This window comes from Rasamsonia emersonii (assembly GCF_000968595.1).
Source record: "Rasamsonia emersonii CBS 393.64 chromosome Unknown ctg1118621760111, whole genome shotgun sequence".
Classification (NCBI taxonomy): Eukaryota; Fungi; Ascomycota; class Eurotiomycetes; order Eurotiales; family Trichocomaceae; genus Rasamsonia; species Rasamsonia emersonii.
Genome location: NW_013563178.1, coordinates 65,154 through 88,631, shown reverse-complemented (window position 1 = coordinate 88,631; position 23,478 = coordinate 65,154). Strand labels below are relative to the sequence as shown.

Below are 23,478 nucleotides of genomic sequence, written 5' to 3'. Positions count from 1 at the left end.
TGTGACCTTTTCTGCTTTGGAATGACTTCGGGTGGTGTGATAGCCCGCGGTTGATTCGGGGTGTAGTGGCGATTATTGCTTTAATTCTCCCTAATACAATGATACGGGTTGTGGCAAGTCCCAGCTATGTCTCGTGACCACTCTCATGTGGTACTGTGTCTTATATTATTATTTGCAGCCTTCTATGCTGGCTTGTTTGCAGGAATTCCGTATACTGTATTTGGCACAGAGAACAGCGCCGTGTTACCTATGACCTTCGCCACCATCGCGAACCGGCAGCCAACCGGAAATAAGATCTCGAGACGTCCAAGACTCGAGAGCCTAGACGGTAGATAACATGAAGAATTAATTATTATCCCTGGTTTCATAGTAAGAATCCGGTTATCGCCTGCTTTAGGCTGGTAGGCTTCAAGGATGTGTCGACTTTAGTGTCACACCATACTAGGACAAAAAGGCCCAGCCAAGCCACGCAGTCTTCAGTTCTCGCTCTTTTGGTCCAGATCAGCTGTAGATGATGACTGGAAAGCTGTGATGCTTTAAAATGACAGGCCCAGATGCGCCTGGCTCATTCTGAGACTTTTGACGCGTCGCGAGGCTCTTGTGTGACGCTGATGTATTGAGTGTCGTCAGTTGTGCATCTACTCCGTATACTCTGCAGGCTGCGACAGGCTCGTCGATGCCTCCGCGCAGCGCCACGGGACGCGGTGGGGTCATCTGCAGGCACGGCGGGATCCTCGTGCCTCCATATTGCTCCTTCCCGAGAGTGACTATGTCGCATTGCCGCTGCAGGCTGACGACAGTCACCATGCCCTGGAATTCATGTGAAGCTGCTGGCTGACACGGGTCACTGTCGCCGACATCTACATAAAGCCTCGATGGACTTGCTGCTCTCTTGCTATCATTCTGGGTTCTCTTCCCTCACATCACAACTACAACCTTCCTCGCCAATCTCTGTATCCGACTGAATCTCGCACAGCAGCCATGGCGAGCAACATGGCGAGCAAGATCAAGCTGATCGCGAACCCGGCCTACAAGAGAAACGGCACCAAGTCCTACGTGCACCTGCTTCGCAAATATGGCTTCAACCCAACCCTCGAGGGCCCTTACTTCCATGCCAGCAGTGTCGTGCAGCAGGGCAAGTTTGTCACCGCCACTGGACAGGCCATTGGCGGCAGAGCCCGTGTCCATCGGCGACTGCAGAAGAAGGTAGGGGACCAGGTCGGCGATGTCCCCGCCGAGGATGTCCAGAATGATTCCTTGTACCTCGCCCAGGTGGGGATCGGAACCCCTGCACAGAACCTCAAGCTGGATTTTGATTCAGGCTCTGCAGACCTCTGGGTAAGTTCATAACCCTTGTCTCTCCGATTTTGTAGCCTTCGAACTGACATGGAGCTTCAGGTCTGGTCGACCGAGCTTCCGTCCAACATCCAATCCCAGGCAACGGGCCATACCATCTTCGACCCGTCCAAGTCCAGCACCTTCAAGGGCTCGTCAGGCGAGACCTGGCAGATCTCCTATGGTGATGGTTCCTCCGCGTCTGGTGACGTGGGGACGGATGTTCTGAACCTGGGGGGCCTGGTCATTAAGAATCAGGCCATCGAGCTTGCAGAGAACATGTCTTCCTCTTTCGTTTCGGGTCCGGGTGACGGTCTGCTCGGACTGGCGTTTGGCAACATCAACACCGTGAAGCCCAACCCGGTCAAGACCCCAATGGAGAACTTGATCGCTCAGAATGAGATCCCCCAGTCCGCGCAGCTCTTTACGGTCCACCTTGGATCGTCCAAGGAGGCCAACGATCAATCCTGGTACACGTTCGGCTATATTGATGAGGACACTGTCAAGGCGTCAGGTCAGCAGATCACGTACACCCCCGTTGATAAAAGCCAGGGTTTCTGGCAGTTCAGCTCCACCACCGCCACCGTGAACGGGAAGACTATCAACCGCTCGGGAAACACGGCCATTGCCGACACGGGCACCACCCTCGCTCTTGTCGACGACCAGACCCTCCAGGCCATCTACAGCGCCATCCCCGGTGCTACGTACGACAGCAGCGTCCAGGGCTACATCTTCCCGAGCAATATAAGCCCGGACCAGCTGCCTACCGTCACCTTTGCAGTTGGCGACAAGCAATTCGCCGTTCACAAGGACGCTTTGGCATTTGCGGAGGCCAAGTCCGGATACGTTTATGGTGGCATCCAGTCCCGTGGTGACCTGACCTTTGACATCCTGGGTGACACATTCTTGAAGGGCATCTACGCGGTAAGTGGCCATATTATCTTTTCTAAGCCCCAAGTATAATGTACTGATGATTGGTGTGTCTCGTCAGATCTTCGACGTCGGCAACACCCGTTTTGGAGCCGTGCAGAAGCCGGATCCGACCTCGTCCTCGACTTCATCTTCGTCGTAAACACTTTCCCCCTTCCTCGTCACAGACTCGTCTTCGTGTCGTTTTCTTATTCTTCCCTTTCCTGTATTTCGCTTAGTCAGACGTAATTATCAAACACGACTCATGAAGCACGAGAATGGGAATATTATTCTATCCATTTTTTCCCCCTAGCAGAATATGATGCACTACATGATATTATACACGGTATTGCACGTGGGACAGGCTTCGTAACAAACGAGTAGATATTTTACAATTCCAACGACAAACAGTCTCCAGATCGGTGTTGATGAGTTCGCGCAGGGTTGATTCAAGGTGAGATGAAATTCAATTGAACTCGAAGGTCCTTGGTGCCTCTTGGCCGGTATTCTCATCTCCTGGAGTCTCAGGGGCTGCATTCGGTGGCGGAGAGAGGTTCAAGAGGCGGAGTGGCATGCGCATGAACATCTCCATCAGCAGCGCCGCCGCGACACTCACGTTCAGGCTATCAACCCGCGCTGGATCTTCCAGGCCCAATTCGGGCCGGATGCGCGCCCCTGGGACTGAGACGAATCCGTCCGCGTGCGCCTTGAGACGCGGCATCAGGCCTGTCCCTTCGCTGCCAAGCATGAGGACGGTGGGAGCGTCCAGCAGGATGCTGCTGCCGCCGCTGCTGCTGTCGCTGATCCCGTTACTCGCGGCGATCTGGTCGATATGTCCTGGTGCTTCCGCGGCATAGAAGCGCCAGCCATTGGCGCGTGACCGACGGATGAAGTCGATCTCGTTGGTCACTTTCAATAGGGTCATGTTCTCAGCAGCGCCAGCGGAAGCTTTGATGGCGACTGGTGACAGAGGCGCAGAGTTGCGTCCTGCAAAGACGATCGCGTCCACGCCCAGGAAGTAAGCAGAGCGGATGATGGCGCCCAGGTTACCCGGATCAAGGATGCCGTCGAGGAGAATGACAAAGGGGAATCGGGGACTCTCGCTCTCGGCTGATGCTTGCGAGTTGAGACGTCCGACTATCGGAATCCGGTTGTCTGTGCCATTCACGGCCGCCTCTTCGACAGACTGTTGACCCAGGGTCACCCGGAAATGATCGTCAAACGGCGATTCGACTGGTTCCAGGCTAGTTACCGGCAGTTTGGGAAGAGGCGATGCCTCCAGGATGCACCCATTATGGGGCCGTCCGGCACTCATCTTGTCCATAAGACTGCTCCAGTCTGCGAACGCCATTTTCACCCGAACACTCTTCGAGAGCGCCAGTTTCCGGATTGACACTTTTTCGGGGCTGAGCTCCTCTCCTTGCGCTTGATATAGGTAGAGTTTGTACAGCTTGCGGCGGGTGCAGCGAAGGGCAGCGTGGACGGCTGAAGTACCGTAGATAAACTCCGACGCTGGGGTGGTATAGGGAATCGAATCTGGGACTTTCACATGCGCCTTGATCCGCTCTGGAACTGTATCGCTGTATACATGGTCTTTGCCTCTCTTCTTCTTTCTCATGTGGGGGTTCCGAGGCTCGTCATCAGAATTCTTGCCATCTGCAAGCTCCTTCTGGCTTTTGGAATTGCCATTTGCAGAGTTCTGGTCCTTTTGGTATTTGCGAGGAAGCCCGCGGAAAGTGCCCGTCTTCATGAATTCATCTTCGTCGAAATCAAGCTCCGGGTCCCAACCATCGTCGAGTTCGGTATCACGGCTGCCATTGGTGTTTCGAGGTTCATTTTTGTTATTCCTCGCTTCTGCAGCTGCTTCAGCGGCTCGAGACTTGCGAATGCCTCTGTCTATGGCAGAAGTCAGGGAGGCGCATCGGACGCTAGGTAACCGAGCGGCGACAGGTGCCGCCCTGGGGACGAGTTGCAGGCATGCCCACAGGGGACGGCGGAGGTACATGGACATTACCTTTGATAATGCATGAAAAGTAGAGCTGTAGCAAGAAATCTTCGGGTTTTATTGCATGCCCCTGGCGGAGATCGAGACAGTAAATTTCCCGTCCGCGATAAGATAACTTCGGCCCGATGATATTCCGGCACGCGTCTCATCCGCGTCTCCGTCCGATATTTTGCTTCTTTGGGTCATTAGTCTCGCTACGTGAATCTGTTTGGTCTTTCTGGACTCGTGCCTCGTTTTTGGTCTTTCTTTTAATTGTATTATATTTTATTTTTTGTCCCTTCTCTTGGTCTTATGTGAATTGCTTCCCGAATTTTCCGTGTGCTGTACGGCGTCTATTGCTACATCGATGAGACTCCAACGATGTCAATATGCGGTCTGATAGAGAGTTCTCGTCGGCATCTGATGATGCAGATGCCCTGGTGGCGGACCTGCTACAGCAGTTTTCTTCTACAGATCACAAAGCGCCACAGCAGCCATTAGCGACAAGTTCACATTCGCGTTCAGAACCCGCGGCTGAACCCACCACCGCCATACCTTCCCCAAAGGTTGCATCTGAAGAAAAAGCTTATGCAGTAGAGGTTCCTGCCATTTCGGACGCCGATGAATACGAGTTCCTTCCCGGCCATTTTGTAGTGCGCGAAATTCTAGAGAAGAAGCAGACAGCCGAAGGACCGCGTTACAAGGTGGAACTGGAAAGTTCAGATAAGGAATGGGTGAGTAGATATCTGAAGTGATATTTTGGACAAGACCTTCCAAACTCAACTTCTGCTTTCGATATCATTTGGCAACATCCTTATTTCTGTATAGATGCCCCCGTCGCACATCGAGACCCTCACAAACGGACCTGAAGCTCTGTCACATTTCAAATCACGAGGCAAACGGAAGCCCGAGGAGATGTTGACCGACGGCCGCCACCGCAAGGTGCAAAGACCAGAGGGCTTTGTGAGCTCCGAAACTCTCATTTTCTCTGACGACGATGACGATGAGCCTGTCGTGTCCGCCACTGCTACAAGATCAACTCAGAGAGACCGTCCGCCACTTCGTCTTACTATGAAGCGCCAACAGCCTTCAGACGAGGAAGGATATTACTCGTCCTCATCATCTACAAATGAGTCTGATGTGCGTCCCACACGCCGCTCGACGCGTGCTGCGACCCAGCGCTATACGTTTGAATCAAGTGAAGAAGCGTCAAGTGATGATCTCCTCGGTTCTTCCACGGTCACAATCTCGAACGGACGTCGTTCTGGAAAGAATATTGTGCTGCGGCGAAGCGCTAGACATTTAAGGGCTCGAAAGTCAGATAGTGAGAGCGATACATATGCCCCCAGAGGCGTTCGGTTCTCGACCAGAACAAGGAAATCCCTAAAGAAAAACCTAAGAGAGAGGCTAGAGAGTGACATTTCTGAGAACGAGGCTGTCCCAACAGAGAAGAGGTACATAGGTGCCAAAGAGGTCTTTTTTAAGGTTCCAACCCATGACCCATTCAGACAACGTCATCGAAATGTGTGTGACACTTGCTCCGTGCTTGGTGACGATAAGGAAAAAGGTCCTCTTGTATTTTGCCAGGGCTGTACAAGTGCTTTTCATAGCGTCTGCCTGGGACCGCGGGGTTCTCGAGAACATATCGTTACGAAGGTCGGCCATGACAAATTCGTTCTTCAGTGCCGCCGGTGCATTGGAATTGCTCATAAGAAGGACTCCACCGCCCCCCATCTAGGCCATTGCACCGAGTGCAAAGCCGAAAGTCCTTTGGCCAAGCCTTTTAAAGAGCGTCTCAACTCTCGCCAGGAGCAAAAACAACGAGAGAAAAACGGTGGGGTTGACCCGATTACTACCGTTGACAAGTCACTCGTGGATAATGTGGATAACGTTCTCTTCCGTTGCATAAATTGCACCAGAGCATACCACTTTGAGCATCTTCCCCCCAGGTCGGAAGATAGCCATGCCTCGCAGACGGAAGGTCTTTCGTCCACAGATATAGCTAATATGCGGTTCAAGGAATACGGTCGAAGGTGGATGTGCTACGACTGTGTGACGGCACCTGGAGAAATTGAAGCTATTATCGCGTGGCGACCAGTCGATGTCGATAGTTATACTCCGGGCTTTACCGCGGATGTTTTGGACGAGGCAGAGAAAGAGTATCTTATTAAATGGAAGCGCAAATCTTACTACCGCACGACGTGGATGCCAGGCACCTGGGTCTGGGGAGTGGCTGCACCCGTCATGCGGAAAGCATTCTTGAAATCCCCGAAGGCTCTTAAGCCACAGATGACCGCGGAGGATGCGATACCGGAGGATTATCTCCGGGTCGACATCGTATTTGATGTCCGCTATACGAACATTGTGAGCAATTGCACCAAGGAAATTGATATGGCGCGGGTTAAGGAGGTGAAAGAAGCGTATGTGAAGTTCAAGGGCCTTCTCTATGAGGATGCTGTGTGGGAAGCAGTGCCCAATCCGGAAGACACAGAAAGGTGGAATGATTTTAAGGCTGCTTATGAAGATTGGGTCCTTCGTGACTACGTTCGCATTCCAAAGTCTGGAGCTCTCAAGAAGCACCTTGCTCACGTTCGCGCTCAAGACTTCAAGTCAACTCTGGTCAAGAAAAGTCAGCCCAGCTGTTTGACCGGCGGTAAACTCATGGAGTACCAACTGGACGGCCTCAATTGGCTGTATTACATGTGGTACAAGCAGCAAAATGCGATTCTCGCCGACGAGATGGGACTTGGGAAGACAATCCAAGTCATCGCATTTCTGGCAACACTGATTCAAGACCATCGATGCTGGCCTTTCCTCGTCGTGGTTCCCAATTCGACATGTCCGAATTGGCGACGTGAAGTCAAGAAATGGGCGCCATCCCTCCGTGTGGTCTCGTATTATGGCAGTTCCGCCGCACGCAAGATCGCCCACGATTACGAGATGTTCCCCAATGGTGCTACAGACCTACGGTGCCATATCGTCGTCACCTCGTACGAAACAATGATCGACGAAAAAGCCCGGAGGGTCTTGTCAGGCATACCATGGGCAGGCCTCGTTGTTGACGAGGGACAGCGCTTGAAGAATGAAAAGAATCTGCTTTACGAGTCTCTTTCACGGATCTCGTTCCCCTTCAAAGTGCTCCTCACGGGCACTCCGTTGCAGAATAATACTCTGGAGCTTTTCAATCTCCTCCAGTTCTGCGATCCGAAAATCAATGCGCAGGAGTTGGAAGAGAAATATGAGACCTTGACCAAGGAGAATGTGCCTGAACTTCATGACCTGATCCGGCCTTTCTTCTTGCGCCGCACGAAAGCTCAGGTTCTCACATTCCTTCCTCCGATGGCACAGATCATCGTTCCTGTGTCGATGTCAATCGTACAGAAGAAATTATACAAGTCCATCCTCGCTAAGAATAGCAAGTTGATCAAATCGATCTTCCAGAACAATCAGGATCAGAATCTCAAACAGACTGAGCGGCATAGCCTCAGCAATATTCTCATGCAGCTCCGAAAATGTCTGTGTCATCCATTTGTGTACAGCAAAGCAATAGAGGAACGGACTTTCAACGCTGCGGTCTCTCACCGCAACTTGGTGGAGGCATCAGGCAAGCTGAAACTGCTTGAATTGATGTTGCCTAAACTTAAAGAGCGCGGACACCGCGTCCTGCTCTTCAGTCAGTTCCTGGATAATCTGGATATCGTGGAAGATTTTCTAGACGGACTCGGTCTGCTCCATCGCCGACTTGATGGTTCCATGAGCTCCCACGAAAAACAGAAACGGATCGACGATTTCAATGCCCCGAATTCGCCATACTTTGCCTTCCTCTTGTCGACTAGGTCTGGAGGGGTTGGTATCAATCTCGCAACTGCTGATACCGTTATCATCATGGATCCGGACTTTAATCCCCATCAGGACATTCAGGCTTTGTCCCGTGCTCATCGAATCGGTCAGCAGAAAAAGGTTCTGGTCTTTCAACTGATGACGCGTGCCAGTGCCGAAGAGAAGATCATGCAAATAGGCAAGAAGAAAATGGCTCTCGATCATGTGCTCATTGAGAAAATGGACGCAGACGATGAGTCTGCTCTCGACCTTGAATCTATTCTTCGACATGGTGCCGAAGCTTTATTTGAGAATGACGACACGGGTGACATTCATTATGATTCCGACTCTGTCGACAGGCTCCTCGATCGTAGCCAGGCTGAAAACACGCAGGTCGGCAATGATGCGTCTGCCGAATCGCAATTCAGTTTTGCTCGGGTTTGGGCAAATGACACTGCGGCTCTGGAAGACCGTCTAGGTGACTCGGACGCCCCCACTCCCCCTAGTAATACACTGTGGGAGAAGATTCTGCAGGAGCGTGAAAGAGCTGCTGCGGAGGAAGCTGCTGCCCAAGCCCAAGCGTTGGGCCGGGGAAAGCGGAAGCGGAATGTTGTCGATTATGCGATCAATGAAGTCGCTGGCGAACCGAGCCCAACTGGCCCTGCCAAAAAGTCGGGTCGACGAGCCGAGAGCGATGCCGAGTTTACTGCCGAAGACGAGGGATCTGATGATGTCGATAGTGATGACGTCGAACCAGAGTCTGGTGAGTTGACGCCTTTGAACAAAAAGCCCGTTCAAAAAGGTACGAGACTTCACGTTCCTTTTCATATCCATATAGCCATCGTGCGTCTGTCTAACTATCTACTGTTAAATAGGACGTCCATTAAAGCGTGTCGACCCTGATAAGGTCGAAATTCCGTCTCTGGATGGCAATTCTGATCGACCTCCTGCAGGTCCCAGTCGGCCCTTCCCGTGTCTGGCATGCAATCAGCCCCATCCTGTTGGATACTGTCCTCTCAAGCTGGCCGGAGTTGAGCATTGTGGTCTTTGCGGAATCGCCCATTTCGGATATCAGCGGACATGCCCACATCTCAATTCTGAAGCACAGATAACAGTGATGCTCCAATCTTTAAAACAAAGCACGGAGCCGAGATATCTAGTCGACCAGGCAAAACAATATCTGCGCAATATCAAAGGAGATCTGGTGTGGCGTAGGAGAAGGGCTGAAAAACTCAACAGCACCAACAACGGCAGTACTAACAACGTCAGTACCAACAACGGCAGCACCAATAACGGCAATACGGCTGAATCTTTTCCACCGGGTGGAGCTTCGAGACCTGGTCAAACAGTATTAGATCTGACACAAACGTCTGGTCCTCAGCAAGTCCCTTCGTCTGTTCCTCCACCTCAAGCCCCATCACAAGCACCACGCCCGAACGCCGCCCCAAATTACCAGGGCTTTACGCAGGGTCCATCTGGGGCCAAGCAATATCCTCATTCAATGCCTTCTTCTGGCCCTCCTCCTGGCGCTTTCCAGCCTCAGTTTGGCTCCCAGATGCCACAGCCACCACCAAACGCAAACTATCATGGCTCCATGCCGGGCGGTCCGGGCAATACTCATCATGCACATCCTCCTGCTAATCCTATCCCGCCGCCTGCGTGGCGAAATCCCTCTGACCGTCCACAATAGACCATGGTCCATACCGAAGTGGAGGCCGACTTCAGATGTTTCGCTGCTGTTTCGTTCATTTCGATGAATGGGACAACTGCATTCTCTTACATTCTGTTTTTTTTTCTTGCTATATTAGCTGGGGTTAATAATAGGGAAGCGGTGTCATGGTTCTTTATGGCGTTTTGGGGATTTCTGGGAAAGGTTGGTTTGGCTGCTCTTTCCATCTGGATTCCATTCAGGCTTGTTTCATGCTGTGTTTATACTACCAGCAGACATACAGTACATAATTCAGGAATGGAAATAGAGGATGAAAGAAATTAATTAATTAATATTCACTCTGACAAGCAACGAGTCATGAAAATACATGATAGATTCACCCTCAGCAATTCTGAGTAGTAATCCTGTTATGCATCCAACTCATGGAGCGAGTCTGGGCCATTTATCACATGATTTATGACCTCCAAATACAATCAGTAAGGTGTCTTGGTGGTAGTAATTTTTTTTGCGGGTATCACCGTATATACCTAGCGTCTTTCTCTTTGTTCCTGAAGCCTGAGCTCAAAAGTTTGGACTAATACTCTCAGATCCGGTTAGGCCCGCTTCTCAAGACCTTGACGCGAATATCCCCCAGTTTCGTGATGCAATTAGCTGAACTTCGCGAGTCAGCTCGTTGACACGGAGACTGTTTGTTATGAAATGTGATGTATCTCATCCTCCAAACGGTCTCTATCGACCAACCACTTACGAACTGACTATACACGACATTGTTGTACAAAATGCTTCGGTTCCTTGCTTCGATCCTTGGTCATGGAATGCTCTGTATAAAGCGAATATGCCTACAATCAGTCGAGGTCCCTGCCAGGGGTTAGAGGGCTGGTGCAACACTTCGACCAGGTTTTGTGATGAATCATAAAAACTGTCAGTGACTCGTTGACAGCCGTCGAAAGTTGCACTATATCCGAAAACTATAAGAAGACGCGATTGACTCGAGTTGAATCTGGTCATCGTTGCTTGTGAGTCAACCATACTCCGTATAAATTCTTCAAACTGAATCAGCTCTCGCTACTACTTGATTTTAACATCTCTCTGTGCCTTAGTTCCTTTCCAAGTCAACTCTTACTATAAGCAAATATGAAGCTCTTCAACCTTGTGCTTCCTTTTGTCGCTCTCTTCACGGCTGTCTCAGCTGTTCCCACTGCTTCTGCTAAGGAAGATGATCTCCGTCCTATTATCAGTGGCTTCCTGACAACCGTTAAGCAGCAGACTGCTGTCATCAGTGAGTCCATACAATCTGGCATCTATCGCGTTCCCTTGATCTCTCCTTGGAGGAAGAGGGCCCATTCATTGACCTCTGCAATTAATCTAACCAATCTTCATCTTTCTACAGACAATACTGCCGCTGAAGTTTCGCCTTCTTCGCCCGAAGCTGCCCGAAGAATTGCCATCCAGACCATCAGCGCTGCCGTCGGCGACCTCAACGCTGCCCTCGTCGATGTCATCAACCAGGTTTCCCACGCATCCCCTTCTCCCCAAAGCCCACATGATCTGGCGGACCTGGTCACCGAGGTCCTGGAGGAAATCAACGGCTCCCTGAACAAGGTCGTCTCCTGCTTGGGTTTGCAGACCACTCTGTCCTTCCTGGGACCGTTGGTCCCGCATCTCAATCAGCTGCTGCAGGGTCTGCAGGCGGTCGTGCCCAACCTTTTGGCGCTCGTCAAGCAGCTCCTGGGTGGCCTGAGTCAAGTTCTGTCAGGGCTCAACCTCTAATTTTTCATACCTTGCATGTCATCCGAGACAGTCGTTGTAGAGCTGTGGAAACTGGGTCGCATCGCACACCTTTTGGTTTTGGATACTCCGGTTGCGATCAATATAGGAAATACGGTACCTGGTGGAAGCGTTCCTTTCTCTTACACGACTGATTCGATATTAATTTAAGGAAACGAGCGAGGATTTTTGGAAGTCTAGTTTATGACTGATGGGATTTTTCTTGCCTTGTCTCCTCCACAAACAGTCATGTAACTTAGATAACCAATTCATTCCTTTTGGTCTCCATGTCATGCAGAACGACTTGTGTGCGAGTATGCAGACCAATAAAACAAAACTTCGCCTTGGCGAGACAACAAGTCCCTTCCCCCTTCTCCCTTCTTCTCCTTTTATTTTTCTTTATCGTTATAAAATTATGTTCCGATACTAGGAGGTATAGATGGGCAATATCCTGGTTTAGAAATGATCCACATACGTAGATCGCCAGTAGAAATAGTCTCGTGCTATTAGTCTTTTTGGAATCTTGGCGGAACAACCTTAAATCAATCGCAATCCCTAACGTCGCTCCTTCTTAGAGAAGAACTCCAAGGACGACCTGTAATAAATCTGGCCACAAAAAGGATTTCATTCTTGCTTCTGTGGTTGATACGTTCTCTGTCTTTTCTATACTGCGGTGTTGATTGTTCTCTCTCTCTGCATTGGATCTCAAGGAGCCCTCTTCCTATGCCAAGAAGCCCTGAAACAGTGTATTATGCTTATGTTCTTTCTCTGATGGGCGTTCGATGAGTTAAGCATATGAAGTTGATGCAATTGAACACTTTGTTTAGTCCACGATGTGAAATGTATACCCTGAGGTTCTTCCTCGGCAGCGGCAATATCAGACAGCAACGTTGAGTTGATGGACCTGTATATCTTATATCTGTCGATTCAAGATGGCATTGAGATCAATTCCCTTTATATATTTGCTTTGTGGTGATTTGAATGCAGGATTGAGCTTAAGGATTCCGGACGTCGAGGTCTACTAGCACCATGGATCGTGTCAGTTTGGAGTCATTCATTTGAGATAACTTTGGGGGGAGACGACGTGTCTCGCAAGGTGTTTACAGTATTTCCAACTCAATTCCTCCAGGCAGCTCTCTGTTTATGAAGCTTTTGCGTTGCGGAGGAATTATCCGCCATCTGCAGCCATCCGAGCCAGATCTCCCGCTGCGAAACCATCGGCTGGCAGACATCGTCAGGGAAAAATCTCCGATCCCCAACCTGGCGGGCGGGCTCCATCTGACAAACAGAGGAGGCTGGGGATATATAAAAGCCAGATGACTCACTTGGGTGGATTTTCTTCTGAATTTTCTGCCAGTCATTTGGCAGGACCTCTGTGCGTTACTGGGCATCTGCCATCCTTCACTGGCAGGCTCCGCATCCAGTTCCCTTTTGGGCTTCGGACTCTGTCGCTTCATTCACCAGATATCTCGGTTGGGCCAATCAGACCGTCTATAATCACGATCAATTATCTTGTTTTTTCTTTTGCGCTTTCTTTTTTCTTTGTTCCAGGGCATTGACCGTGACGATCTCAGTGTGGACTCAGACCCGCATCACGGTATCTGCCGTCTCTCTGGCCTATTATTGCACGTCTCGACTGTCGCAGCAGTGAATGATATCTGCTTCTTGAGACTAGTCGCCCAAGGCCTACCTGGTAGTCGCTAGTATATTTCGCGAGTATAAATTCTCCTCCCCTGCCTCCCTGACCTCGCTGTCCTTCTCTCTCTTCTCTTCTTCTCTCATCCACCAACTCTCACATCTCTCTTTACCATCATTCTCTCAAAATCGATCGTTTCCAACACCATTCTTCTTCAAACCCAACGCTTTTATCAAACTCGCCTGTTTTCATCTCATTCTCGTTCCTTACTGGTTTAAGGATACTCGTCCTTGTGTGATCCAAGTCCATATCGCTTGTTTTCTCGTGTTTCTGCAAAATGTCAACTCCTTTGCGTCCGCAGTTTTTCTGTTCTCGTCCCAATGGGACTCTCACTCCTTTGATTGCTCTTGATGAGCTTCCCTCCCACATCTCGATTCGTGGAATTCCTCGTACTCTGTCCCCCGGTGACACTATCGGTATGACCAGTCTGGGTACCGTGATCCCCAGAGCTCATTTCTACATCGTCGACGGCATCCAGCCTGCCCCAATTGGCACTGCGCCCATGGGCGTGACCAATGCAGTTCGTGACTCTGACGCTCAGACGGCCGTTTACACTATTGCCTCGGATGACACCGTTGTTTTCAACCCTCAGATGGCCCTCCAGCCTGTGAACCAGCAGCATCCTCCTCAGAACTGGATGGCTTCGGCTCCCGCGGTTACTGGCTCTGCCAACCAGGTCAATGCAACTCGTTCTGGCCGTTCGAACGGAAAGCATGTGAGTACAAACTGACCATTCCTCTCTTTCTCATGAAGAGAACGAAATTCTGATGTCGTTTTCCCGGGTTAGGACCGCCGTGATCGCAGCCACTCGGGTGAGCGCCGCAAAGTCTTCTGTTCTTTTTGGCTTCGCAAGGGTGAATGCGACTACACTCAACAGGGTCAGTATAACTACCAACAAAATACTTTATCCTTATACAACTAACGTTGAAACACATAGGATGTAAATTCAAGCACGAAATGCCCATGGACGCTCTCACCCTCTCAAGATGCGGTCTTCGTGATATTCCTCAGTGGTATCGCGAGAAATTCGGCGTCTCCAGCATTCACACCCGCGAGAACAACAACACTCGTGCCCAGATCAATTCAGGGCAACCCTGGAGACCTAATATGCGCAACAACAACAACAACAACAACAACAACAACAACAACACTCAGTCGACCCCGACAAAGTCGATTTCGTATCCGCCCCGCATGGAGATCGCTGCGGCGAACACCGATGTCCCTCAAGAACGGTCTGTGGGTTTGACTGAGTCCAACAACAAGAACATTCCTGGTCCGCAGCCGAAGGGCTCCAAGAAGATTGATTTGATGTCATTCGATCCAATACCGGATTATGCTGCTCTGAACGCGGGACGCGACTCTTCCAGCGATGACACTATGTCTCCCACCGACAAGTTTTCTTCTCCTGCCAGAGGAGCGGATTTTGAGCGCACTCAGAATGCGGCGGATTGGATGTACAAATTTGGCCCAATGCTTCATGGATCTGAGGAACGTCCGGAGTCGCCGGTTAAAAACATGTCCAACAAGAACCGCACGAAGAAACCTTCGAGATCGCGTCGTCTCTACGAACCTCGTACTACTGAGTCTACCGGTCAACACAAGGGAGGTGTTCCGGCTGATAACTCACTCACTCCTTTGAAAACCAACTTCGGCAACGCCAATCGCTCCAGTGAGCCTGCTTCAACGTCAACTACGAGTCCTGAACGTATGAAAACCCCTGAACTCATTCCTTCGACTCGCGACTCATCACCGTATCATAGTGACGAATCGCCATCCAAGCTCGCAATTCGCGTGCCGCTCCTCTCTTTTTCGGAGCAATCCATGAAAAGCCCATGTGCGTTCGCGAAAGCGGTTATCAACGGGGAAAAGATCGACACACTGGACTATCTTGAGAGAGCGTTGATTAGTTTCAGGGCGGTTGGCCTCAACGATGACAAGGTCAACAGCGAGTGAAGACAGTGATCTGTTGAGTCGAGACTTTCACTGTCAGAAAACATGTCTACATTCATTCATCGATATCATTTCGCATCGGCGAATCTGTCCGGGAGGACACAACTCTTTTTTTTTTTACTTACTCTTCATTGATTTCGTTGATTGACACTGGGTGTCTTTCGTCGAACGGCACATCTGGGTGTTGTCTACATGTGAGAAGAAACGTCATCATCGAGTTCAAGAGTCAAAGTGGAAAGTTGACGTTTTGGTTGGTGATGGAAAAATTGAAAGTCGAGGTTGGAGACGAGGGGGTGTTTATGACGTCTGAAGTGGGTGTGATGGTTGATGAAGCCTTTTTTTACTTCTTTCTTGTCTTTTTTTCTTCACCATCCCTGCACTGTGTGTTGGTTTTTTAAACACCCCCATTCCCCCTAATTATTTATTTAAATCCCTTCCCCTTGTTTTGTTTGGTCTTGTTTTTTCTTTGCTTTCGTCTTATCTTTTCTTCTTGTGTGTCGTTTCTATCAGCGAGCGGCTAATAATCCTTTCCCCCATCTCCCGCTTCGCTTCGTGTCTTCCTTTTTTAATTGATTTCAATTTCATGTCATCTTCCTTGATTCTTGTTTTGAATTTCATTTTCCATCTAAGTTCAGTTCTGCTCAGTTCAGTTCAGTTTAGTTCCGCGTGCAGGTCTCCTTTTTTTTTCTTTCCCCGTCACGATGTTACGATCACACCCCTCGACCGGAGGAAAAAGGAAAACCCTCACAAAAAGATTGAAAAAAGAAAAACCTCGAAAAAATCTTGTACTCTACTACCTCAGTTCAGTTCAATTTGTTTTCGATAGCTTTAGCTCAGCTTAGTTCAGTTCAGTTTAGTTTAATCCAGTTCAGTTGAGCACAGTTTATCTATCTATCTATCGGTTTACTTCGTATCATCTTGTTCTCAGAGGATTGAGATTGAAGCGAAGAGAAGTGAAGCATTCATTTCTTGCTTTACCTGCTTTCTAGTTACCTTCCTAGTAACCAACGATCATGACTTTGATTTGAGAGGATTGTCAATCGACATTTCACTCAGTTTCAGCAGCTTCCTCTGTCTTTCTCTCTTTCATATCAAGTCGATTTCTAGGAGATCGAGGATCGAGGTGCTAAATTTGCCACGACGAGGAAGGGTACATTACGCAGAAGAAGCTGAGATACCAAAATGATCTTTTAGGGAGGTTATGTTATTGCTATATATGATATGGTACAGGGAGATAGAAGACAAACACACACACACACAAAGGTAGTATCCTGTCTACAGTACATGAGAGCCTTTCTCGAATCGAAGACCCCTGGTTAAGTTCAATTCAGTTCTGACCGAACTGACCCTCGATAGAGAAGACAATGTGATATCGTTGTGTTTTATCTTAACTTCTGAGTGGCCTTCTTGTTGTTGGCGGCCACTTTGACAGCCACCTTCTGTCGTTCCTCTGCCCCCTTTGCGTGTGGAGATGCGCTTAGCCCAGGGAGAGTCCGGACGGCGTGGGCGATCACCTCTCTGCCGTCCACGATCTCTCCACGCTCGCGCTCCGCACGCTGTCTCTCCTGCCGGTTCGCCTCGAGCTGTTTCTTCCGGGCATCCGTCATCTTCCACTCTTCTGGGAAGAAAACCTTGCGCTTGGGCTTGTGGTGCCGCAAGTCGAGGGGAATGTCCGCAAAGGAATCGCCCTCCTTGGCCTCCTTGATCAACTTGTTGACCAGATCAGCCAGGTACCGTTTGTTCTGGGCCCGAGTCGTGTATTTCTCCGTAGACATCTTCACGATATCCGTGTCCGGGTTGTATCGTGGTCCCACCAGCTTCAGAAAGGTCTGACGCTGCTCCTCGGTGAGGTACTTCGGGACGAGATCCTTCGAGCAGAGTTCCACCACCACCTTGTTCTCGGCAGGATGCTGTTCGCCCATGTATGTCGTGTAGCGGAAGCGAAGGAGGTGCGTTTCAGGGGGTAACGAAAATGGCTTTGCCAATTCTGCGAGTCCAGTCAGTCAACGAGTATTAAAAAATCTTTAATAACTTCGGTCAGTTCCATACTGCTTAATAGCGGCATATCCCACGCCGCAATTCGCGCATATTCTCTCATCTCACGATGCAATTCCAGCTCTGCATGAGCCATAGATGTGATCTCGTCATCGTTGAAATCGTCGTCGCCGTCCTCGACCTGGGCAAACTCGTCGTCTTCATCCTCCGCCCAGAATCCTCGAGGCTTCTCCTTCACGTCCTCGAATCGCATGGGTTCCTCTCGTTCGACTTGGGCGGCATACTTGTCGATTTCTGCAAAGGCCTCGGCCCGCTTGTCCATGTCGTTGAATTCCTCGATGAATCGGCGGTTTTCCTCATCGAAGATCGCCCGTTCCTCCGGGGACATCATCTCGTACATCGTCTTTTCCTCTTTCGTGAAATTCTCCGGCGAGTACTCCGGCAGCTGCTCGATATCCTCCGGCCCCAGGTCTTTGGAAGGAGGAGGCACTGGCGGGTCTTCTGGCAGGTAGGTCAAGGGTGACGGTGAAAAGAACCGGGACTGTTGACCGATTGCCGGCCGCTGGAACGCGATCATTTGCGGACGACGCGCTGGGCGTCTCCGAGAGAGAAAGATAGCCGTACGGCTCAGCGCTCGTGTTGTGCTGGCCATGGCTGCTGGGCCAGACGGTCGTCAATGCCTTTTTCACTGTCCTGCGCTGGCTTGGTCAATGAATTATTATGATTCTGCTCCGACGGAGATCGCTCATTAGTCTGGCGCTAGCCGTATTGGGTTAGGTCTGTTTCCGCCCCGGGCCCCCGGCATCCGCGAATCGTCGATAAGCAAGCCAAAACCAAAGACGACTCTATTCTACGTTCGCTTGCTGAAATAGATGATTACTGGAAAGAATCTCAAAGATTTTTAAATTCGCATTAAGAAAATACAAAAGCCTACTACCATGATGTATTACCCAAAGTCATTGGCGCTCAGAAGCATGATCGTTGGATATGAGGGCCTGATGGTCGCCCTGCTTTGACCTTTCTAAAGACATCATCACCGATATGTCTCTTGTCCTGCTGTTTGTGGTGTTGATGAACTTATCTCTTCTAGTCTCGGAAAAGCTACTGCTTAATGCCGGAGCACACTAATCACAATATTCCAAAAGAAACCATGCTTGATATTTAAAGGTCTCTGCACTCGCGGGATGACACTGATCTTGCACCGTGTTCTACTAGAAGTTTGGCAATTCTGAAATAGCCACTCTGTGTTGCATACCATAATGGTGTCCGGAAAAACGTGTTACAGGAATCCACCTCCACGCCCCGATCTAGCAGCATACTTACAAAAATTCATTATTGTATAGAATCGCTGCGTGCAGAGGAGTCTTCTCTTCGCAAATAACTACTCGCATTTGGATCAACAGTAGGGCATTTTAGGAGTATCTGCACAGTCTGAACTTGTCCCAAGGAAAACGACGCCGGATATCGGGCTCGCTCCTCTCCAGAAGCAATTCGACAATACCTTCATTGCCTACAACCGCCATCGCTTGGCAAAGAGCAGTTCTGCCATCTCCATTATGGAAATTAATGTCGATGTCGTTCCTCTCCAAAAGTAGCCGAACTACTCCAGTGTGTCTCTTTTTAACCGCGACCAAAAGTGGTGTCTGATTCTGCAAGTTTTTGGAATTTACGTCGATATCTCGCTGCTTCAATAGCAGTCGCACAGCTTCTTCGTGGCCTTTCATGGCGGCAGCATGTAGTGGACTGTTTCCACATCCGCTGTTGACATCTGCCCCATTGTCCAAGAGCAGCTGAATCATATCTGTATTCCCACGATGGGCAGCTGCATGCAAAGCGTTGCCAAGGTACTTATCAGATGAGTTCACATCCACGCCATCTTTCAAGATCTTTTCGACAACTGACTTGTTTCCATAGTATGCCGCCATCGGGAGGATGTAAAGATATTGGAGCCCTTCAGTCACGTGGAAACTGGTGTTTGAAACATCGCTATATGCTGCTAGAAGTTGGTCTGCCACCCAGATTTTGCCCTTATAAGTCGTCACGAGCATACATGCTGCTTTCCAATAACGTTCATCCTCAGTGCTGGATCCAAGATTCCACTCGACTATGGCCTGCACAGCACAGCTCACTGCTTTTGTGAGGTCTTCTGGAACTGTCCCTCCATTGATGCTTCTGAGGATCTCATGCATGAGCCACCATACCACGGCATCGTCGTTCGGCAGTGAGGGGAATCTTAGCCCATCATAGTTAAGTTTGCGGAGGAGACTATTTGAGACAATGCGATCAAATAACTCTGCCAAGAACAAGAGACATCAGCAACAGAGTTGCTTCCAACGCTGGTAGTATGGTCAGATGGGACTCACTGCAAACATATCTTAGATTCAGGAACCATTGTTTCTCAAATAGTAAGCGCGTATTCCAATCATCCAGAACGATGGGATCAATGATGAGTTCTAGGAGCTCGTTAGGTAAATCGAGGAGACCAGTCTGGCTAACTCCTCGGGCCATCTTCTTTTATTTCAACATTTCTTGCGGATGACCTCAGATGAAGAGTAGATGAAAGAACTTCTTAGGATATGTCAAGTGAGATCAGTCGATGTCCCAGACAACGAGTCTATGTATACCCGGGAAATCTGAAACGCTGAAAGGTAGGGAGATACTGATCGACCGCCTCTCAGTGGACTCTTGAAGAGCTATCACACGTCATCTTCGAAGGACCATGAGATGCCTCGCTGTTGTGGCAAGTAAGGGAATGGTCACTGAAATCGCCGAAAAGAACTACTCTTTATTCGGAATAAACAGAACAAGGATAATCGATATGATTCCTAGGATAAAATGTAGTTACCTAGGTGTTGAGTAGCATGACATGGATGTTATCAGAATCGATTCCATGACAGAATTTTTTGCGAAATTTGCAGTTTACACTGGTCATCTAATTCACATGACATCAATTATCGCTTCATAAATCCTCGTAAGTTGGTCTCCTAAGCGAAGATGTCCGTGTAATAGACACAAGTTGGCAGGAGCACTTCCTCAAAGTGGGTTAGTCCCAATCAGGAGCATATGTTCCTAACCTAATTAGGCTTAGTATGAATATGACGCCTAAACTCTAAAATGACTGCGGGATTCCATTGTTCCATCACGTGATAATACATTATCTATCACGTGCTGCTATTGTGTTGGGTGTCTCCCGCCAGGAAGCTCAAGGCAACATGCCACTGTTTGGAAAAGATGCCATGTTGTTATATGTATAACCATAAAGATGTCCTGCTATGGTAGCCTGAATGGTCTTATGAAGTTCTTGCACTGCACACCTTGATCGTTGTACTACACAAGTTAACAAAATCCAATCATGGCCCACAAATACAAAAGCTCTGATGACAAGCCAAGAAAGCGATGTTTCGTGACGATCGGGGCCACTGCTCCCTTTGATGCCCTGCTATCAAATGTCCTGGACAAGCCATTCCTGGAGGCTCTGAGCCAGTGTGGCTATACAGAACTCCTCATTCAATATGGCAAAGAAGGCCGGATTATCTTCGAGAAATTCGTCCAGGATCATCCCCCCGGAAGTGAGGGACGCTATGGGCTTGATATTTACGGATTCGATTTCAATAAGATGGGACTTTTGCAAGAAATGAAATCTACCAAGGCTGATGAGAAAATGGGATACTCAGAGGGCATGATTCTTAGCCATGCTGGTAAGATCCTACGGTCATGGAGGCTTCCCCGATTCTTCTCATGCTGACTGTTCTCCTTTACTCCTTCAGGCTCGGGGTCTATCCTCGAAGCGCTCAGAATCGGAGTGCCTCTAGTGGTAGTACCCAATCCAGCGCTTCAAGACAACCACCAGGAGGAGCTCGCCAAAGAACTTTCGAAACAGGGCTATGTGGTTGCTAGCAAAGTAATGTGAGTGCTGCGACTTGTGTTGATGAAGCGACTGTGCATCTAACATTATTCTAGGGATATTGCCAATTCAGTTAAGAAGGCTGAAAGCCTTCGTAATCGTCTTCACAGCTGGCCGCCGGTTAACAGTGGTGAGGGGAAATACAAGCGTGGCCTGGCTGGAGTTATGGACGACGAAATGGGCTTCATGGACTAATAAGGGCACACATCTCATTATCATTTCCAGCACAACTTTTAAGACCGCGACATTCACCAATGTCTATTCACGCCCTTGTCCTACCGATCTTTATACAGCAGACAGGATTGTCCTGCTGTCATGGACCACTGGCCCACGACGCGCTCGATTTTTTTTGTTCGAATTTCTCGGGAAATTTTGCTCGATGCCATAGCCCTAGACACTTGGCCTCTGACCTGCATTTCGGGCATGATTGTGTCATTAGGTTGATGGAGAATATTGCGCAGGTTATGTTCCATGATATTTTGCCCAGGAGCTGAACTCGCCATACCACAACGACGGTTGGTACGTCTCAGTTTGTTGGAGTTTTCTGCTACAAAGAGTCTATGATGAAAAAAAAAGCATACTATTCGGGAATGGATTGTTGATGTACGCCCCTTTTGGGTAGAATGGTGGCTTGAGAATGAGTTGGTAAGGATGAATTGACTGTATGCTCGTCGAGCCAGGCACGACGATTCTATTGTGGCATACTCCTATCTGAATAGCAGCCATCTAAATCTCTAGAAATTCTGTCGTGTAAATAAAGAGTTCCATGGGCCATGGTCGAATCCAGGTACAGTCGCGCGTTGCAGCGGGAAGCATCCCGGTTGGCCCAAGCTCCTTGTTGACGGCGCGGAAAGAGTTGGGCAGGGAGAGCGAGCCGCGAATCCTCTCCGCAGTCAGGATTCTCCGATCCCCCACGCTGTACGAGCCTCTGTCACGCCGTTGATGTCTTCGCTTGCGAGCTAACCTTTCTACGATCTTTTCGCTTCTTTCTCTCCTTTCTTTTGGTCTTTCTGCCCTGCCCTTGACGTGTCGCGGCGGTTTCGCGAACAACAGGCCCGCCGCGCATCTGCCACCCTGTCTCTGCCGCCAACACCTTCAATCCCCACAATCCGGTCATTATGGCGGAAGCGAGCCTTCACAATGTTCCGATCGTTATAGACAACGGCAGTGGCACCATTCGGGCCGGGTTCGCCGGTGAAGAAGTCCCATCATGCTACTTCCCATCCTTTGTCGGTCGACCGAAGCACCCCCGGGTGATGGCCGGAGGTCTGGAAGGCGACGTGTTCATCGGACAAAAGGCCCAGGAACTGCGCGGACTGCTGAAGATTCGGTACCCTCTTGAACACGGCATTGTGACCGATTGGGATGACATGGAGAAGATATGGCATCACGTCTACGAGAGCGAGTTGAAGACGCTGCCCGAGGAACATCCCGTCCTATTAACGGAGCCGCCGCTCAATCCCCGGAAGAACAGGGACATTGCCGCTCAGATCATGTTTGAGACGTTCAATATACCCGCTCTTTACACCTCCATCCAGGCCGTGCTCTCTCTCTACGCGTCGGGGCGGACAACAGGTGTCGTCTTGGACTCTGGAGACGGAGTTTCACACGCCGTACCAGTGTATGAGGGATTCGCCGTGCCTAACAGCATCCGAAGAATTGATGTCGCTGGACGAGACGTGACAGAACAACTGCAACTGTTGTTGAGAAAGAACGGACATGTTCTGCACACTAGCGCAGAGAAAGAGGTTGTGCGCATGATCAAGGAAAAAGTGTGCTACGTGTCATTAGATCCGAAGAGAGAAGAGAAGGAGTGGATCAACAGCTACCACAAGTCCGAATCCAAGACAGTTGATTACGTCCTGCCTGACGGACACAAAATCAAGGTACGTCCAGACAGGCTCAAGCCTGTTGGCCACAGCTGACTGACGATGGTCTTGCAGATCGGCCAAGAACGTTACCGCGCGCCCGAAATTCTCTTCGATCCGGAAATCATTGGCCTTGAATACCCCGGTGTTCACCAGATCGTGCAGGATGCCATTGCCCGCACCGACCTCGATCTCCGCAAGGCGCTATATCTGAATATCGTTCTCTCGGGTGGCTCAACGCTGTGTAAGAACTTCCCGGATCGACTGATGCGGGAGATAAAGAAACTTGCTGTGGAGGACATGAAGATCCGAATCTCAGCGCCTGCGGAGCGGAAATACACCACGTGGATCGGAGGAGGTATCCTTGCAGGATTGAGCACATTCCGAAAGGTAAGCAGAGTCCATCTGTATTTGTCAGATTACCCAGTTGCACAAGCTGATATCTTTCTTTTGTAGATGTGGGTCAGTGCAGATGAATGGCACGAAGATCCCGAAGTGATCCACAGGAAGTTCGCCTAAAGACTCAATCAACTGGATAACATTTGAAGGGATATATTTGCAAACAAAATTTTTCTTCTTTTC

General features: G+C 49.6%; 9 protein-coding genes across 9 annotated transcripts; 6 read left to right on the top strand and 3 right to left on the bottom strand.

Annotated features, from left to right (window-relative positions):
• Positions 1 to 993: 993 nt before the first annotated feature.
• T310_4387 (aspartic endopeptidase) lies at positions 994 to 2,407 on the top strand (the record flags this gene model as incomplete). Its single annotated transcript, XM_013472758.1, has 3 exons — positions 994 to 1,338; positions 1,399 to 2,259; positions 2,327 to 2,407. The coding sequence occupies 3 exons, from the start codon at positions 994 to 996 to the stop codon at positions 2,405 to 2,407; spliced, it is 1,287 nt and encodes a 428-aa protein (XP_013328212.1).
• Positions 2,408 to 2,710: 303 nt separating this feature from the next.
• T310_4386 (RNA methyltransferase, TrmH family) lies at positions 2,711 to 4,255 on the bottom strand (the record flags this gene model as incomplete). The annotated part of the gene is made up of 1 exon (XM_013472757.1): positions 2,711 to 4,255. One exon carries the CDS (start codon positions 4,253 to 4,255, stop codon positions 2,711 to 2,713), a length of 1,545 nt encoding a protein of 514 aa, XP_013328211.1.
• Positions 4,256 to 4,617: 362 nt separating this feature from the next.
• T310_4385 (Chromatin remodeling complex subunit (Chd3)) lies at positions 4,618 to 9,737 on the top strand (the record flags this gene model as incomplete). Its single annotated transcript, XM_013472756.1, has 3 exons — positions 4,618 to 4,962; positions 5,057 to 8,849; positions 8,923 to 9,737. 3 exons carry the CDS (start codon positions 4,618 to 4,620, stop codon positions 9,735 to 9,737), a joined length of 4,953 nt encoding a protein of 1,650 aa, XP_013328210.1.
• Positions 9,738 to 10,850: 1,113 nt separating this feature from the next.
• On the top strand, positions 10,851 to 11,486 carry T310_4384 (uncharacterized protein; the record flags this gene model as incomplete). The annotated part of the gene is made up of 2 exons (XM_013472755.1): positions 10,851 to 10,995; positions 11,107 to 11,486. The coding sequence occupies 2 exons, from the start codon at positions 10,851 to 10,853 to the stop codon at positions 11,484 to 11,486; spliced, it is 525 nt and encodes a 174-aa protein (XP_013328209.1).
• A 1,970-nt stretch (positions 11,487 to 13,456) lies between these two features.
• On the top strand, positions 13,457 to 15,132 carry T310_4383 (uncharacterized protein; the record flags this gene model as incomplete). Its single annotated transcript, XM_013472754.1, has 3 exons — positions 13,457 to 13,894; positions 13,967 to 14,057; positions 14,117 to 15,132. The coding sequence occupies 3 exons, from the start codon at positions 13,457 to 13,459 to the stop codon at positions 15,130 to 15,132; spliced, it is 1,545 nt and encodes a 514-aa protein (XP_013328208.1).
• A 1,379-nt stretch (positions 15,133 to 16,511) lies between these two features.
• Positions 16,512 to 17,776, bottom strand: T310_4382 (37S ribosomal protein Rsm24; the record flags this gene model as incomplete). Its single annotated transcript, XM_013472753.1, has 2 exons — positions 16,512 to 17,116; positions 17,179 to 17,776. The coding sequence occupies 2 exons, from the start codon at positions 17,774 to 17,776 to the stop codon at positions 16,512 to 16,514; spliced, it is 1,203 nt and encodes a 400-aa protein (XP_013328207.1).
• Positions 17,777 to 18,536: 760 nt separating this feature from the next.
• On the bottom strand, positions 18,537 to 19,516 carry T310_4381 (Ankyrin; the record flags this gene model as incomplete). The annotated part of the gene is made up of 2 exons (XM_013472752.1): positions 18,537 to 19,389; positions 19,488 to 19,516. The coding sequence occupies 2 exons, from the start codon at positions 19,514 to 19,516 to the stop codon at positions 18,537 to 18,539; spliced, it is 882 nt and encodes a 293-aa protein (XP_013328206.1).
• Positions 19,517 to 20,476: 960 nt separating this feature from the next.
• T310_4380 (Glycosyltransferase family 28) lies at positions 20,477 to 21,223 on the top strand (the record flags this gene model as incomplete). The annotated part of the gene is made up of 3 exons (XM_013472751.1): positions 20,477 to 20,822; positions 20,892 to 21,030; positions 21,085 to 21,223. The coding sequence occupies 3 exons, from the start codon at positions 20,477 to 20,479 to the stop codon at positions 21,221 to 21,223; spliced, it is 624 nt and encodes a 207-aa protein (XP_013328205.1).
• A 923-nt stretch (positions 21,224 to 22,146) lies between these two features.
• On the top strand, positions 22,147 to 23,415 carry T310_4379 (Actin-related protein ArpA; the record flags this gene model as incomplete). The annotated part of the gene is made up of 3 exons (XM_013472750.1): positions 22,147 to 22,914; positions 22,972 to 23,286; positions 23,353 to 23,415. 3 exons carry the CDS (start codon positions 22,147 to 22,149, stop codon positions 23,413 to 23,415), a joined length of 1,146 nt encoding a protein of 381 aa, XP_013328204.1.
• Positions 23,416 to 23,478: the final 63 nt, after the last annotated feature.